The 19,156-nt window shown below is 32.0% G+C and overlaps 1 protein-coding gene across 1 annotated transcript in view; it reads right to left on the bottom strand.

Annotated features, from left to right (window-relative positions):
• GAN (gigaxonin) overlaps nt 1-19,156 on the bottom strand; it is a 63,925-nt gene that overhangs the window by 5,759 nt on the left and 39,010 nt on the right. Inside the window, exons 3-8 of the mRNA XM_074288219.1 lie at nt 16,413-16,763; nt 10,124-10,341; nt 9,785-9,906; nt 3,431-3,543; nt 2,330-2,479; nt 1,199-1,335 (exon numbers count right to left, since the gene is read on the bottom strand). Of these exons, the coding sequence (XP_074144320.1) occupies nt 1,199-1,335; nt 2,330-2,479; nt 3,431-3,543; nt 9,785-9,906; nt 10,124-10,341; nt 16,413-16,763 (1,091 nt within the window). The remainder of the gene's footprint in view (nt 1-1,198; nt 1,336-2,329; nt 2,480-3,430; nt 3,544-9,784; nt 9,907-10,123; nt 10,342-16,412; nt 16,764-19,156) is intronic.

The raw sequence follows: 19,156 nt of genomic DNA, 5'->3' as shown, positions 1-19,156 counted from the left end.
TTGGTTAGTCATAAGTTCCTTGAGACTTGGATAATATATCATTAACAATATAAAACAATGGTCATCTGATTATCTGAGGAAATGTGTGAAATAGCTAGCTTACTTTTCCATTTGGAAGTGAAATCTGAATAGGATCGAATAATAAAATATACATAGTGTATTTTGGAAAACAAACTCTATACATATCAGTTATTATTGTTATTATTATTTGAAAGAACTGAAGTCAAGAAAAATTTGAGACTGTGAAAGATGAAGTGGAATTAGTGCTACTTGATTAAAACTTATAAAAAGGGCAGAAAGAAGTAAAGTAAGGAGGAGTCAGGAGAATAAAGGCAATAGGAATAACAAAGAAGTTTACTTGATTTTAGTGAAATATAAAATGTGGGCAGAACAAGTTACCTAGAACTACCTGTATTGCAATTTCATACAAGGTTAGCAAAGACTTTATCTACTCCATAGAGTATCCTATCACTTAAAACATTACAAGTAATGGTCTTTCCTATCCTATAGATACCCAATAAAGAAGAATCTTATCAGTATAACTTGCTTTAGTATCAGTAATAATTTCTTTATAACCTAATTTATAATTCTAAAAACTTAAAAAACAATTTTTTTCTAATTCTCTTCTCAGGAAATGTGACATCAATAAATCACTTTCTTCCACACAGAAGTTTAAGAAATCTAGATCCTTAAAAACTAGTCTTCACTATCCTTTCTCTCTAGAATCCTTTCCTTTAAAAAATGACCTTGCTTGCTGTATCTTCTCTTCTTTCTATTTTTCCTAATATATACAGACAAAAATTAAGTGTAATGCTAATTAAGAACTTATTTGTAGGTGATTACTTCACAATTCTCATACATTAAACATGACTTTCATTAAAATAACCATTTATATCAGCCCCTTCTCTCTCTTCCCCTTCTGCCATACGCATTTACTACTTTATATATTTGGTGTGTAAAAATAATGAAATGGTTTCAAATTCTTAATAATAAATGGCAAAATTAATTCTCTAGGAATTATGTTAATCCTATTTTGAAAAAGTAAGAACAACCACAACAACAAAATCTATCTATAGAAAGCTAGTTTTACCACAAAAATTGATAAGAATTCTTTTTAAAATGACTAACATAAGCTCTGAGATAAGAAAAATTTAGTTTTATTTACTTAAACAAATAAAGTTTAAAAAAAAATCCTTACCTGCTTTCTTTTAATGGACAAATAGCAGTCCATTGCTGAGTCCTAGGATCGTAACACTCCACAGATTCAAAAAGTTTTCCATATGATCCTCCCCCCATTGCATAGATTTTCTTTTTCATTGCTGCATAGCAGCCAATCTAATTTTTAAAAAAAAAGAAAAGAAAAAAAAAAAATCACTAACAAATTCAATACTTGTCACTTTAAAATGGTCTATTAAGCAAGTAATTATTTCAGAAATTTAACAGTTTCAAAAAGCAAAATTATATTGTCTCCATTAAAATTCATTGATTTGAAAGATTAAAAAAATAAAATGTATAATTCTTATCCTCAGAGAAAAGACAAAAGCCATAATGTATATTTAGGACCATGCTATCTGAATACTTACTTAAAACAGTCTAATCTACTATGTATGTGCATGCCTGTGCACATATTTCCACACACAAAATCCTGGAACAATGAAGTAAAGAAGTAAAGAAATATCAATGAATATACATTGTCATATATAAAAATTAAGGATTTAATGACTCATTGAGTTTACTCAGAATATACTTGCTGTGTAAATTAAATGTATAAATAAATACACATAAAATGTGTAAATTATAGATGTAATTAATACAATTTCCTTTAGAATTTTTCTCCCTAAGAAAATAACCATGTTGCATGTACCTTCGGAATCTAATGTTTATTGTGCAACAAGAAAATGATATTTACACACATGTATTGTATCTAGACTATATTGTAACACATGTAAAATGTATGGGATTGCCTGTCATCGGGGGGAGGGAATAGAGGGAGGGAGGGATAATTTGGAAAAATGAATACAAGGGATAATATTATTAAAAAAAAAAAAAAGAAAAAAAAAAAGAAAATAACCATGTTCACATTTGGCTACTAAATGTATACTGAGTTTAATATCTTAATGGGCTGAAATTCTGTTGAAAGTCTTCTATTTTTGTTTATAAGTAGTATAAGTAGATGGGTTCCTATAGGAAAAGATATATATATATATATATATTTCCTATATATCTACAATCTATGTGAAAAGAATTATCTGGAGATGAAGAGATATGACTTTATAATAGAAGTAGAAACTTTGGAAAAATGGTTTAATAGTGTTCAATGCAAAGTTACCTTTCTAACCATAGTCAAATCAGGCTGTTTTGTCCAGGTTTTAGAATATATATCATAACATTCCATGGAAATCAGCTCTTTTTCACCATCATCACCACCCAAGACATACAGCATTCCATCTATCTCCACAATTCCAAAATTCTGTCTTGCCTAAAAGGACAAAGAATAATTTCACTTTCAAAATAAGCCATATAATCATAAACCATATACTAAGTGAAGCATTACAGTGTAATAGAATAGAGATTGGCCTTAATGTAAAAAAAGATTCGGGTTTTAAACACATTTCCAAATACTCACTAGTATTCACTAGCAAGCCACACTTTCTCCAATACCTCAGTTTACTCATATATAAAAATGGGTTTTAAAAAAAGAAAAATCTGTAGGACTTACCTCAGAGTTGTGACCTGGAATAAATGAGATTGGATATATAAAAACACTACATAAAGGTCAGCATCTGGTATTTTGATAACCACAATATTGAATGTAACATCACATCTTTAATTTTATTCTGTCACAAGTGAGGGAATATCAGGGTTAGAGTCAAAATCCATTATTCCATTACTATTCTCCTCTATGGAATTCTCTAAACTATTTCTAATTCCTTTGAGTCCAAGGATTCATTTTATCGAAAATTATAGAAGCAGAGAATCTCAGAGAAAGAAAGTTTCAGATTTCAGAGTTCATCTAATTAAACTGTAATTAATAGAAATTTCTACAACATTCAAAAAAGTCTTCTAATCTCTGTCAGAAAACCTCCTGTGATAGGAAAACCACTATTACCAAAGGCAGCTCACTACATTTTTGAACAGCTCTTATTTTATCAGAAAGTTTTCTTTTTATTCAGTCCTAAATTTGCCTCTTTTAAGGTTACAAATTAAGAGGTAGTGGTAGAGCACCATATCAAGAGTGGAAACAAAAAACCCAATAGTTACTTTAATTAGCCATGGCCAAACTATTTCTGGAATATGGTATACAGTTTTGAGTGCCACATTTCAGGAAACCCTTGACATGTGGAAAGTATCCACAGGGAATCGACTAGGATGGGGAAAGCACTCAAACTCTTGTCAAATAAGACACAAAGTTAATATTATTATTATTTACCTCATTCATTGGTGGTAATGCACTCCATGAATTAGAATCTGGATCATATTTTTCACCTGAACTCAGGATCTTTTTATTTTCATCTTGGCCCCCAAATACAAACAAAAATCCTTCTGTAAAATAAAAACAGAAGTCTCAACATTTAGGTATTTGATAAATATAACCAACTTATATCTTCCAATAACATCTTTTTATCTTAATCCTAGCTAATATAACATTAAAAAAAAAACAAACTATTTTTCATGTAGACAATCACATCACATACCCTTATATATGTATTGCTTGAATGAAGCTAGAAATTTTTTTTTTTTTTTTAACAAAACTGGAGTTGACTGGGTCCATTTAGATTTGTTATATAACCTCAACTGGGCCCTTATTATGGCAAAGCAATCCTTTTATATTTCTCTAACTCAATATCCCATTCACAACAGTAGCACTTCCCAATCTTTTTGTGCTTCTCTCAAACCTCCTAAGTTTCTTCTTATTTTTATCCTCTCAGATGAGACCTTTGCCTCATTTTACTGAAAAAAAAAAAAAAAAAAAAAAAAAATCAAGGTCATTTGCTGAAGGCTCCCCTTCTTTTATTTCATATTATTCAAATACCTTCTGCCACCATCTCTGATTTCCAGTCTCTTCACTGATCTCTTTAAAATTACTGATGATTTTTTAAATGTAAATATAAGGATCTTTTCTTTTTTTTTTTCCTTGAGGCTGGGGTTAAGTGACTTGCCCAGGGTCACACAACTAGGAAGTGTTAAGTGTCTGAGAGCAGATTTGAACTCCAGTCCTCCTGAATTCAAGGCTGGTGCTCTATCCACTGCACCACCTAGCAGTCCAGGATCTTTTCTTAATCTTCACCTTTCTTGGTCTCTCTTGTAGCCTCTGATACTATTGATCACCTTCTTCTCCTTCATAACTTTTTTTCTAAGTTACCATTTTACTATTCTATCTCGGTTTTGCTCCTATCTAAAAGCTTTTAAAAAAAATCTCCTTTGTTGGATCTTCTTCCAGGTCATGCCTTCTAAAGATGGGTGTTCTGCAAGGCTCTGTCCTGGATATTCTTCTCTTTTCCCACTATACTTTTTCACTTGGTGATGTTCCCATAATTTTTATTGTAATCTATGTGCTAATTAAAGATTCTCAAATCTATTTATCTAGCTCTAACCTATATGCTGACCTCTAGTTTCCCATCTTCAATTGCATTTTGGACCTCTCAAATTGAATATCCTGAAGACATCTTAAACTGAAATACATCTAAAACTGAACTCATCTTTTCTTCCAAACTCTACCCCCCTCCAAACTTTCCCATTAATAACAAAGACACCACCATTTTCCTAGTCACTCAGACTTCCAACATAGATTGTTATCTTCAACTTTTCTTATCCAGTATGTTCCCAAGACATGCAAATTTTAATCTTTGTAATATCTCTTCTCTCCTCTTATACCCCTACCACTCTTAGTATAGGCACTCATCACTTCACATCTGTTTTATAACAATAGCTTTCTAGTTGGCATCCTAACCCTTAAATCCTTCCCCAATGGAGGATGGAAGTCCATCTTCCATTCAGCTGTCAAAGTATATCACACAAGTATAACCATCCTATGCTCATCCCCTAGAAATCAACTCTTTCTTACTACTTCTTCCCCCCCACCCTCCAACTGCCCCATTCAACAAACTCTAGTAACTATCACCTCTCCAAGGTTAAATGTAAAATCCTATTTGGTCTTTGAAGACCTTTATTACCTGTTCTTACTTTTGTAGTGTTCTTACATCTAACATGCCCCATTACGGTACTCCAATGACACTGACTTCCTTGTTGTTCTTTGCACAACCCATGAAATTTTCTTTGTCAGTCCCCTAAATCTGGAATGCTTTTTCTCATTTCTGAGAATTCTTCAAATTGCAGCTAAAACCCCACTTTCTATATCAAGTCTTTTCTGATCTTCCTTAATTCTACTATCTTCCCTTTTTATTCTCTCCAATCTATCCTGCATTTATCCTGCTCATAGTTTCACATTAGACTGCTAGTGCCTTGACAGTAGGAACCATATTTTTCTTTAGTATCCCTAGCATATAGTTAAATACCCGCCATACCATAGGTACTTAACAAATGTTTACTTATTTACAATCAACATTGTTCCACACTCTGGCTCCCTAAGCCTTCAATATTACCATTTCCTTTCCCAATTCTGATGATTTCGGGGACCATCAAACCATAGAGATGTAGACTAAGATTCAAATGCATACCACACTATGCCACTCGGGAAGTGATTTTCAAACTTTTGTCTCCTTTAGATTCTTAAAAAAACATTCAGGACCTTTTTGTTTTTATAGTCTATATCTACCAATATTTATCATATTAGAAATTACAATGTCTTAGGCTTTATTATGAAAAGAGTTTTGACTTCATAAACCTCTTGAAATGGTCTGAGGGATACTTAGATCACATTTTGAGAACTGCTACTCTAAAGAATGTTACTTCATTTATATCTTCCCATTATCTCTATTCATGGTGCCAAATTCTTTCATGTAGATTGCTTTCATTTTTCTTCCCAAATTATAAACACCATATTCTTATCTTTAAGTTATAACCCATGCTTTGTTCCAACTTGCTATATTCTCTCCTTTTTTCATCTTTTCAGTCAGTTCCTATAAGACCAACTCCTCCAGGACACTGTCTCTAATTTATAAAGGAATGATGTCAGGGACTTCTATCAGGACAAGAAGATAGTATTATAGTTGTAAAGCTAGAGGAAGAATGTACCATTATAATCCTCCTATTTCAAGTTAATAAGCATTTACTAACTGATCACATATCAGGCAGATAAGCTGTTTCAAAAATTAGGTTGGTGTGGAGAACATGATCAAGAAAACAAATCTCTATTGGTTATTGTTTCTTCAAAGTTTCCAAGTTCTTTAATGTTGAATTTTTACAAAATTCAATTTCAGGAGCTTGTATTTGAGATAAAAACTTTTCAACCATGAAAATACATGAACTTTATACATATATTCATATAGTATGCACAGTCTTCTTTTAAGATCATAGATCTAGGATGCTAACTGGAGGTCTGTGACTTTTTTAAAAAGTTAAAATAAACTAAAAAAAAGTTTAAAAAGTTAAAATAGCTATAGTACATTTCTTTTCCTTTTTAATACTATATATTTTATTTAATGTGTTCAAAATAGTTATTCTGAGGATTCCTAGGCTTCAACCAGACTGCCATAAAGTGAGTTGGCAACCTGCCAGGCTGTGGGAGCATCAACTTTTCTTACTAGCATATATAATTAAGAGTTGGATAATATGTACAAAAGAATCATTGTTATACACAATGCTTTCACATTTAGCTGCTATTAATTTTGGTATCTCATTTTAAATTTATATAAACTAGGGACTGCTAGGTGGCACAGTGGATAGAGTACCAGCCCTGAAGTCAGGAGGACTGGAGTTCAAATCTGGCATCAGATACTTAATATTTCATAGCTGTGTGACCCTGGGTGAGACACTTAATCCCAATTGCCTAGGCAAAAAACAAAACTAAACTAAACAAAAATCCTATATAAACTAAATAAAAGGTCTTCCATTTAAAGAAAACATTTCTAAAATACTTTCACATTTTTTTCTCACAAAACCTTTGTAGTTATTGTAGAGCAGGGGTTCTCAAACTACTGCCCATGGGCCAGATGCGGCAGTTTTTGTGACCTGCTGGGTTATGGCAAATGGGCTGAGGGGCGGAGACAGAGTGTGAGCTTTTGTTTTTACTATAGTCCGGCCCTCCAACAGTTTGAGAGACAGGGAACTAGCCCCTATTTAAAAAGTTTGAGGACCACTGTTGTAGAGTTTCACATAAAGATATCAAGAGGCAGCATGATAAAGTGGATAGAGAATAGTCTTCAACGTCAGAAAGATTTGCACATCCAAGTCCTCTCTCCAACATATATGGGTCCCTGACAAGTACCAATCTCTCAGTAATTCATATAACTCTTAAGTTTTTATCTATATAATTTATAAAAAGAGATATCAATCTGCAGTAGTAGAACAAGTTCATTCCAGATAACTCCCCACAACAGGGGGCAGTGTTGTATAGCGTGCAGTTTGTTTGCAGCCAAACTCCAGTTCTGTTACTAGCTCTATGACCTCTAATCTTAGCTAATTCTTAAATTTCTGGATTTCACTTTCCTCATTCATATCTATGATCTTACAAAGGTTTTATGATTTAGAGATTATTATACAAATTGTGGTTAAAATGAATGACCAATTATAAGTCAAAAATCTAGTATCAGCAATATGGTAGAAAGGAATCTTTCAGATCAAAGACATCTAATGAGTACTATGTACTTATTTCCATATACTCATTTTAAAAGCCAGAATATATACTTAAGATATAATATAAACAAAATCTCCCCTATTCTTTTTGTTTGCTTTACATAGAGACTATGTTCTTTATTAAAGTTAAAGGAGAGGAGTTTTTCTTTATATTATCATTTCATTAAATATTCCCCAATTACATACAAACATGTTTTAAACACTCATTTAAAAAAACATTCTAAATTCCAAACTCTCTCCCTCCTTTTTTTTTTTTTTTGCATTTCATAGTATTTTAAAATTACATATAAAAAGTTTTCAATATTTATAAGATTTTGAGTTACATTTTTTCTCCTTTTCTCTTCTCTCCCAAAGGCAATATATTTATATTAAATATATTATAAATATATACATTTATATAAAATATATTATAAATATATATAATATATTATAAATACATTTATATATATAATTATATATTAAATATATTTCCACATTAGTGAAATAAGAATCAGAATAAGTCTCCTTCCCCTTTTCCTTTTCCTTTGATTAGACAAGCCCTCCATTCTTTTTTTTTTTTGGGGGGGGGGGGACAATCAGGGTTAAGTGACTTGGTCAGGGTCTCATAGCTATTATCGAGTATCTGAGCTAAGATTTGAATTCAAGTCCTCTTTGACTCCAGAGCTGGTATTTTATCTAGCTGTCTCCAATCCCTCTATTCTTAAACTTTTACTTGAAAACTATTATTCTCCCCTCAACCTGTAATCTTTTATATCTTTTTTCTCTTTCTCAACCCAATTCCTTAAAAAGGCCTTTTGTACTTGTTGCCTCTACTTCCTCTCTTCATTCATTTCTCAAACTTTTTCAATTTGACTTTTAATCCCATTACTCAACTGTAACAGCTCTCTCCACAATTACCAGTAATCTCTTAAATGCACAAATCTGATAATCCTTTCTAAGGCCTTATCCTTCTCAACCTATTTGCTGCACTCTTGGCTCAATGTGGATATTCTCCCAAGGCTTAATTTAAGCACAGTCCTTTTTATTCCTTTTTATGTGTGTGTGTGATCTCATCATTAATTCACATGGTTCATTATCATTTCTATGCAGAGAACTCAATGATCTATATATTCAGCTCTAGTCTCTTTAAGCTTCAGTTAAAAAACTTACCTTCAAAAGGGAAATCCTGAAGAAATCTCAAACTTAAAATGTTCTCTTCTTGCAAGATTCCTATTTATGTTGAAAGCACCATTATTTTTCCAGTTCCTCAGTTTTGCAATCTTAGTGTGATTTACTGGAGTTTTCCTAAACCCAAGACAATCTAGCCATCTCTGACTTTATAACAGCTCTTGCATCCCCTATATTCATTTACTCATCACCACTTGTTTTCTTACAATAGCCTTCTAATTTAAATCTTTCCCCACACTAAATCCATACTGATTTTCTCCTTGAATACAAATTTGACCATATTACTACTCTAATTCAATCAACTCAAGTAGCTTTTTATTGCCTCGAGTCAAGTAAAATTTTAGCTTAAATGCCCTTTAGAACTTGGCCTCAAACTACCTTTCCAATCCCAACGAACATCACACATTTATTGATCTAGCCAAACTTATTTCTCTGATCCTAACCTACAGCTTCTGCACTGGCTATTTCCTATACCTAGACTGTACTTCTTCCTCATCTCCAACCTAAAGAGACTCTACTTTTCTTTTAAGAACTAGTTCAAGTATCTTCTGAATGAAACTTTTCTTAATACCTCTGCTTGTGCCCTTCATCTCAAATTATCCTTTACTGATTCATAGTTACTTGTATGTTAATTTTGCATGCGTAATTTATTGTCTCCTCCTTTAGAATGTCAGCTCCTGGTGAATGAGGATTGTTTCATTCATTCTATTTGTATCCTCAGTGCTTAGTAAAGTGCATATAATAGACACTTAATACTTACATAATATTACATTTTATAAAGCTGCAGAATAATAAACAATGTAAGTGCAACAGTGCATCATCTTATCTTGTGTCAAGGTAACCTTTAACAGAATATAGATACCTGCTGAGAGTACTCCATGATTAAGTCTTGGAACACTTAATGAGGCCAGTTCAATCCAAAGTTGCCTATTAGGGTCATAAAGAGGGCACATACAACGCATCACTGCTGTTGGTTTCCTTGAACTAAAAAAAAACACATATAGAAATTCATTTGCATGCGTTTTTTTCTTTACATCATATTATAACCAAATTTCATATCTTCAAAGGGCATTACTAAAACACTGTTGTTTAAGTACAATGTTTTAGAAACTCAAATTGAAAAATAAACATTTTGCATTCTACTTTACACAGGAAATAATACTCTTTAAATTACTTTTCAGGTAACATACAAATTACTTACACTCTTTCTTCACCACCAACAGTTACTATGCATTCAGAATAACCCCTGGGTTTGAAAGATGCTAGCATTGCTTCTCCTTGTTGTGGTTGGCTGAGGGGTATATTGCTACATTCTTTGACGATCTCTCGTACTAATGGTTCACTCAACATCTGTTCCCGTAAATAACTGGAGTCTAACCCTGAAACCCATAGAGCTGACATAACATCCTTCATGTGGACCTGAAGAACAAGAATATGAGATTAAGGAGAATGTGGGTGGGAGAAAAGTGGGGGGGAACGTAAATAAACTTATTTTTGAAAATGCATAATTAACTCACTGCCAAATTCCCCACTTCCCCAAATCTAAAATGTACTCAGCTAAATCAGATTGTTAGTATTTACTAAGCAATAATACTGTATTCTTATAGATACATAGCCACAAAAGTTATTAAACTACAATTATAACTATGCTTTTCCTTCCCCTACTAATAATATTCCTTCTATTAGTGCATATTATAACACATTTTATTCCTCATTCTTTGTTTTTTGTCACCCTTTGCTCTACAATTGATTGACTGCTATCATTATAGAAATGGGAGATTCACACAAGACTAGTGTGTGCATTTTACTTTGCATTTTAGCTTTTTCATGGGCCATTACAGCCAAAGACTTCAAAATATAATGATTAACTTGATGGTGATGATTCTTAGACAGTTATACCTCTCTATTACTAGAGATTCATCTGAAGCCTCTCCACCTTTATAGAATGTCCTAGAGCTAGCGATCCAGGATCATCCGGTCCTGCTCCCTCTATCCAGAAACCCTGTACCTCACCCCATGACATACCAAAGTAGATTCATGGGATTTTGGAGTTAAGAAATATTTTGTTTTTACAAATCATATAGTCCAACCCTTTCACTTTATAGACTTTCATTTTACAGAAATGGAAACCATGAAGAGCCAAGTTACTTGCTCAAGATCATACACAGTGACAATATATATATATATATATATATATATATATATATATATACACACACACAATACAACATATATAATATAAAACATAGACCTTCTAATTCCAAAACCAGTAGTCTTACCATAACACTGTTCAGAGAAGAATTTTGTTATAACACACACACACACACAAGGTGAATTGATCTAAATTATAATGAACACATCCTTCTTCCCTAAGAAAAAAAAATTACATGCAGAAATAGCTTAATATAGCATATCTGGGCTAGAAAATGGTATCAACCTTTAAACTCTTCCTATAGATAAACCTAGGAAAAAAGTTCAAAGACATCCTCAGGATACTATAAAGCTTTTGTTTACCCTTAATGCAGTACTATTTATCTAAAAATACATGCAAATATGTAGATAGTTATTTTTAATGGTTTACACTGTTAGTTTTGAATTAAATTTTTTAAATTGAACTCAAGACCTAATTTGGATATTTTTGATATTTTATAGTTTACTAACTGGTATATTCTGTGGCTTATCATTGATTTTATACAGTCTATTTCAAAATCTTTTTTAATTCTGAAAAATCTATATTAGAACTATTTATAAGCATTATAAATTAACTAAGAGGCAGCACAGTACAAGAAAGCTCTATTCAGAGCCAAGAAATCCTACCTTTTAATAAATCACCCTGAATGATTTCAGTCTAATCATTTAACATTTCAAATAACCCAGGTAATTCTTTAAATTACAAAAAAGGTATACCTGGACAGACAGAATTTCCCCATCAGAGTTCCCTTTAATCAAAGAAATACAATTCAAGAATATAGCTCTGTTACAGATTAACAAAGAAATACAAATCTATCTTCAGTATCCTCAACATGCAGTCAAACTCTGGCACAAAGATTAAAAAGAAGAAAGCAAGAATACTCTAGTTATGGAAACTGTCAATGAAAAGGCGATAGAGTATTATGTTCAAGAATTACTGACAAAACCAGGATTGCTGGACTACAGTATGTTTAGAGGAGAGTAGAGTGTTAGAAACTTGGAAAGGTAAGAATGGGTCAGATTGTGGAGGACTTTAAAATCTTAACAGGATACTGTATTTGATCCTGGATGTGATAGGAAGGTGAATAAGGAGGGAAAAACATATTCAAATCAGTACTTTAGGAAAATCACTTTGGCAGCTGACTGGGAGAAGCTAAAGATGAGTTGGAGTGGAGTTGATAAAGAGAGCAATATTGGAAAAGATGAGATGAAATGTGATCACTTGCCCATGTAAAGGGGGTTGTTTTAGAAAGCAAAAGGATAGTGAATTGATTAAGGAAATGTAATTGAAATGATGTAGTGGAGGCCTACTGGAGTGTATGTAACATACATTTGTAATGGACAAGTTTTATGATTTTCTTTTAGCTTTGTTCAGCAGTAAGTGAATAGGAGCAAAGGGAGAAGATGTTGGGGATAATCCAAGGATGGGCTTGGTAAGATATAACTACAGATAAGAGGAGGAAATGTAGAGTTAAGGAATCAAGATAAGGAAATAGTAAGTGTAGCTTATATAAAGGTAATGACTTGAGAAAGAATTGCACTTTATTTTCCCTGAGGCTGGGGTTAAGTGACTTGCCCAGGGCCACACAGCTAGGAAGTGTGAAGTGTCTGAGACCAGATTTGAACTCTGGTCCTCCAGAATTCAAGGTTGGTGATATATCCACTGCACCACCTAGCTGCCCTTTTAACAAAAACAGCTGGGAAAACTGGAAAACAGCAAGCAGAAATTAGGCACAAACCAATATCTTATGCTATATACCAAAATAAAGTCAAAAAGTGTACATGATTTTCCTATTTTAGGTGATATCAAACAAACTGGGAGAACAAGGAATAATTTACCTTGTCAGATCTATGGAAAAAAAGATTTTATGACCAAACAAAAAACAGAGAGCATTATGAAATGTAAGATGGATAAATTTGATTATATTAAATTAAAAGGTTTTTGCATAAACAAAACCAATGCAACCAAGAAGGAAGAAAGCTAACAAAAAAAATTTTTTTAGTGTCTCTGAGTCAAATTTATAAAGATATGAATCATTCCCCAATTGATAAATGGTCAAAGTAATATGAATAGTTTTCAGATGAAGAAATCAAAGAAGTCCTATAAAAAACTACCTCTATATAGTCTTTATATGTATATATATATATGTATAAACACCTTTTAATTCCTTATTGATTAGAACAATGCAAATTAAAATTACTCTGAGGTACTGCCTCACAGCTATCACACTGGCTAATATGTTAAGTGTTGGAGATGTGGAAAAATTTAAACACTAATGCTCTTTCTTGGTGGAGTTGTCAACTTATTCACCTATTCTGGATAGCAATCTGGAATTATACCCAAGGTCTACAAAACTGTACATAGTCTTTGCTCTTGCAATACAAGGTTGGTATGCCAAAAAAATTTAAAAAATAATAATACATATTTGTACAAAAATATTTATAGCAGTTCTTTTTATAGTGGCAAGGAGCTGGAAATTGAGGGAATGTTCATTAATTGGAGAGTAGCTGAACAAGTTGTGATCTATGATTGTAATGGAATACTACTGTGTTATTAGAAGTGATCAGTGGGATGGTTTCAGAAAAATCTGGACTTACATAAACTGATGGGAAATGAATAGAACCACAACACTGTACACAGTGATAGCAATTTTGTACAGTGATCATCTGTGAATAACTTGGCTATTCTTAGCAATACAATGATCCAAGACAATTCCAAAGGACTCATGATAAAAAATGCTATCTCCCCTCAGAGAAAGAACTTGTTTTTCATGGGTTGCTTGTTTTTTTGGTGGTCTAAAATTTTTTTTACAACATGACTTTTTTAACATAAGTATATATATGCAAGAGCAGGGAATTTGGAAGTTAACATTTTAAAAAATGAATGTTAAAGAATTAGAGGGTGAAAGACAAAAGGGTTGACAGGTAGGAGGAATGACAAAAGATTATGATCAGATAAAGGAATTGTAGAATTCACAAAGAAGTGGAATACTTACAGAGGATAACTAGACCAATGCTTGTGAGGTAGAGGAGTAACTAGAATTGAATAGCTTGATGAACTGGAAAGGTTGGTAGTTTTTTACCTTTTCAACTTACTATTTATTTTAAACAAAACCAAAATTATTTATTTTTTTTCTTTTAGCTAGGGACTTCTGAAGGAGTTACAAATAGTTTTATCGAAAAACACAATATGAAGGCGGACAGAAAGACTTGTGACTCAGACAATGAATTCATTAAGGACAGAAGTATCTTAGGGGTCAGAAGATAAATAACTGAGACTCTTGACTGGGTAATGAATTATCAAATAAACCACAGAAGAGTAAGTGATGGTTGTAAAAGGCAGAGTCTGGAAGTAGCAAAGAAGGACATTTGCAATGAAAGTAATCCTCTCTTTCATGTAATTAATCTAAGTATCAAGGAAAAGTTAACTATATTGAGGCTACAAATATGGGGTTTATAATTACCCAGGAGGGTTTACTATATTTATATCAATAAATGTAAAGACAAATATTTTAATAGTTATCAAGAAAGATTAGCACCACAATCCTAAAGTGTACTAAAAGAAATTAGCAAATTTCATCATAAAAATTCTAAAAAACATAAGTTATAATCACAAAAAGAATACATAACTCAGAAAACCTACATTAGGGAAAAGCCACTGAAGATTCATTTTTCCTGCCTCTCCAGCAAATACCTAATTAATATTAGGAGTAGCCTTTTCTATAGAAGACACTCACTATTATTCTCACTGCACCTAGAACTGTATGACCACCTCTTCTTTCTGTGCTTCAGTTTCTTTATATAACATGAGGGCATTGGACTAGATGAGGAATTCTTAACCTGGGATATAGAAAGTCTTTTTTTTTTTTTAATTTTGATAACTCCATTTCAATATTAGTTTCCTTTGTAACATTATGCATTTCATTTTATCCATTAAAAACCTATTATGAAAGTGTTCATTAAATTCACCAGACTTTCAAAACAGTCAAAAATAAACAAACAAAAACAACTATTAAAGAAGCTCTGGACTAGATGACAATTTATAGTTCTATATAGTTGAATTCAAGTTGTTGTTGTTGTTGTTTTTTAATTTAGCTTCTCCCTAAAAAAATATTTTAACATTCCTTTTAAAAAAACATTTGCATTCCAAATTTTCTCCTCTCCTCCCCCACAATTAGAAAGGCAAGCAATATAATATCTAACTATACATGTGAAATCATGGAAAACATTTCCATATTAGTCATGTTACAAAAAAGGAAAAGCAAAAAGTGAAAAAAAATTCTTTAAACTTGGACTTCATCAGTTCCTTCTCTGAAGCATTTTTCAACATGAGTTTTTTGGAACTGTCTTGAACAATGTATTGATAAGAATAGCTAAATTTTACAACATTTCTGTCATTCAGAGATGATATCATTGTATTATTGCTATTACTGTGTATAACTGAACTAGATTTCTTAAACACTCTCCTGACTGGCTATATTTGCTACTGCCATGTACAGGAGCTAAAACTCTCCTAACCAAAATCTCTTTCCCCAAAGCAAACAAAGAAAACAAATCTACAGGACTTCTGGTCAGAGCTTTAATGTGAACCTTTTAAGTCCCTACTTCTTGCTATGTAATTAATCTTTTCCTTCTTTGCCTATGTGTTCTGAAGTTCTATACTACTCTCTCCTTATCTGAGGACCTCAGAAGCAGCTAGATAATGCCCAAATGAAGCCTCAATTGTTCTAAGTAGCCCATTTGAAACTTATAATGTATGTTGTCTTAAGTACAATGTACCAAAGAATAGTTGGATTCCACAGTATAGTCAGGACTTGAAGACAATAATAAATTATTTTAAATAGATTTTTGTTTGGCATGGGAATTTATTCACATTTTATATAGCACTGTTTCCGTGCAATAATGAGTTCAGAGTTCCATATAACCAACTTACTAAGAAACTACATTCCAAAAACTAATCAACTATAAAACAGGAATAATATCTCTAACACCTACTACACAGGCTCAAATGAAGAAATACATAGCAAGTGTTTGTAAATCTCAAAGCACTATATTCATGTTAATTACCATTATTAATCTAAGTATTCCTTGAGTTACTTTTTCCAATAGAATGAAAGCTCCTTGAGGACATAGATTGCTTCATTGTCTCTATACCTCTAGTATCTTATTCTCAGATTCTTAAATTCAATTCAATTTGTAAGTTGCTTCCCATAATAAAATAAAACAAAATAGGCAAACAGCTAAAAATAAATATTCAGAAAAACATTAGAAATTATCAATTTCAAATGACTCTATAGTACCTTTCTTATTTCTGAATCATGGGATATCCATCGAATAACTGCTTCGAATACATATCTTTCATTCCCAACATTTAACTTCTCAAGAGAAATCACTTCTTTCAACTTTTGAGGATTTAGTTCTAAGAACTCTTCAGTGCTGCTGACATCTCGGAAATGAGTCTCCAGGTATTCCGTAGCAAGATAATGTACATGATGCAAACAATAATGCAGTGCAAAGTCTCGAATGCCAATGCAGTTCTCAGCAGCAATACAACCTTCCAAAAATTCGCAGCAGAGAGTTTTCAGATCTGTCAACAGCAACAAGTCTGCTGCTTGAACAACATCTTGAATTGTATCTTCATTTAGCCTGATCTGTAAGAATTTTATTTACATTATTTTATATTCAAAATTAAATTCTAAGCATTTGAAACTAAAAGTACTGCCAAGTTTTTTGTTTTGTTTTGTTTTTTTTAAAAGCAAAAAAAGTAAAGGCACCCTGAGCAAGAAAAGAGGGAAAAAAGAATAGACAATGTATGCCTATTGTGGATAGCTTCCTTCAAGATTCAGCTTAAACATAACTTTATGTTGGGAGGTTTTCCCTCATCCTAGAAGCTAATAGCATTTTCCCCTAATTATTTTGTATCTATATTATATATAGACTGTATGTACTGCTATATATATTTAAGTCTCCTCCATTAAAATATATGCTTATTGAGGAAAGAGATTTTTTTTTTTGATTCTTGAGAATGATTATGTCCTGGTTAACTGAACACTTTGGTTAATAGAGTATCCCTTAAAAATACCACCATTATTGGTGAAAATTTTGTGTTTACTCACTTTAGAAAAAGCCAGTATATTGAACAAATTTTAACTTAGGATCTTGTAATACTTCAGTCATTATTATGAGGATCAAGCATCATATAATATCTACAAAGCAAAAGAGATAGATCTGAATTTGTAACTAATATTCAGAACAAGTCTCAAAAAGTTGCTCTTCAGAAAGATTTTTTAATCTTGTTTTTCTTATATTTTCACCCAATTGGCTTCCAATTTTAGCCTGAGGGCCCCTATCATCTCTTCACTTTTCTTTGAGAGTAATCCCTGTTTCTGTTAAAAGAGTTATATTTCCAGAATTCCTGATACATTATTAAAAACATCTCACAGAGTAAATACCTAACCTTTAATTAGAAATGGAAAGAAAGAATTCCACAGTACCAAAGTAAAATTTGCTTTTTACAGTATAATCAAAATAGAATTGTAATAATCTTAGACAATAGGAGCCCATAGTTGCTAGACTCATCTGTCATATGATATAAGAATTGGAATATTGCTCAAGTCATAACAGTATTCTCTTAATGAGGCAAAGTTTTCTCAAGATTCATATTTGAAAAAGCAAAAATGTATCACATTGAATAAAACTCTTGCCAGGACCTTTTGCTTGCTTTATCTTATTGTAAGTTAAAATTTTAATTAAATGGGAGAATAAAATAAGTCAAACTATAAACATTAAGTTTTAAAATTCAACTTGGAAGCTAATATGTTGTTTGTGGACTTTATTCAAAACAAGCTACACAAGTTAAACCAACTTTCAGTTATGGCTCTGAGACATCCTGGAATATCTTTGATTATTTCACAGGAAAAGACAAAATTTGCTTTCATAGGAAAGCAAAACCAAATGAACTTAAATTCAGAAATGAAATTCAGTCATGAAATCAAATCTAAAGTTCATTAATGTTTGGTGATCATCATTTGATAACAGGCAGGATCCAAACCTGTAACTAAAAAACAGATAAGGAAAAATGGCAAAAAGGAAGGGAATCAAAGAGAAAAGAAAGAATAGTAAAATAAAGAAAAGAGAAAGGATAGAGGTGAAGTGACAATTATTACTATATATTACATACATCAAATCTATTCCCAGCATAACCAAATTTTTCCTAGTTGAATGTGATTCATTCTTTGAATCCATTAGTACCTTAGGTGTAAATCTACTTTATGTTAATTGTATATGGTTTGCTTCCCCTTTCTCGATTATAAGACCTATGAGTGTTATGCCTCACCTAGTGCTTAACTGAACCCAAGGCCTTGCACGTACAGTAGGACCTTAATATTCATTGAGTGAAAATATAGTAACATACAACGTCTGAGAAAAGCATCATCATGAAATGACATTTTGGAGTAGGGAAAATAAGAATTAAAAAAATACCAAATAGATTTCCAATAATTTTTCTTCCTTACTCTAGAAATTTAGGAGATATAGGGGAAGAAGATATAAATTGGAAAATGCAAGTAGCAAAAAATTACGTAAAAAAAAAGATACTCCTGTGAGAGTGACCTTAAGTTATTATCTGTGAGACTGAGATAGGTACAAGGTACATATACTAGCCAGTTTTGGAGAAAGAGAGAACTAGTTCCATAAAATTATTTCTAACATCCAAGATTCTGATATATAAACCAAGTTTTCAAGGTCAATGGAAACTCTATTGTAAATTATACAATTTATTGTACAATACAAACACAATACAATACAAAACTGTACAAAAACTGAACTGTAAATTCTAACTCTTCTAGAAGGTTGTAGGAATTAAAAAAAAAAAAAAAAAAAAAGAAGAAAGAAAAAAAAACCTGGAGGTAAGAAGGTAAGCCTTTTCCCTAGATTACTGGAAACAAGAATCAAAATGGCAAATTGGAAAGCCACAGATTCTTTAGGCCTCAACTTCTGCCTACATAAAGTAAATTGTTTTGACAAGATGGCTTCTGAGGTCTAT

The sequence above is a fragment of the Sminthopsis crassicaudata genome, chromosome 2 (assembly GCF_048593235.1).
Source record: "Sminthopsis crassicaudata isolate SCR6 chromosome 2, ASM4859323v1, whole genome shotgun sequence".
Taxonomy (NCBI): Eukaryota; Metazoa; Chordata; class Mammalia; order Dasyuromorphia; family Dasyuridae; genus Sminthopsis; species Sminthopsis crassicaudata.
This window is presented reverse-complemented; position numbering and strand designations above follow the sequence as displayed.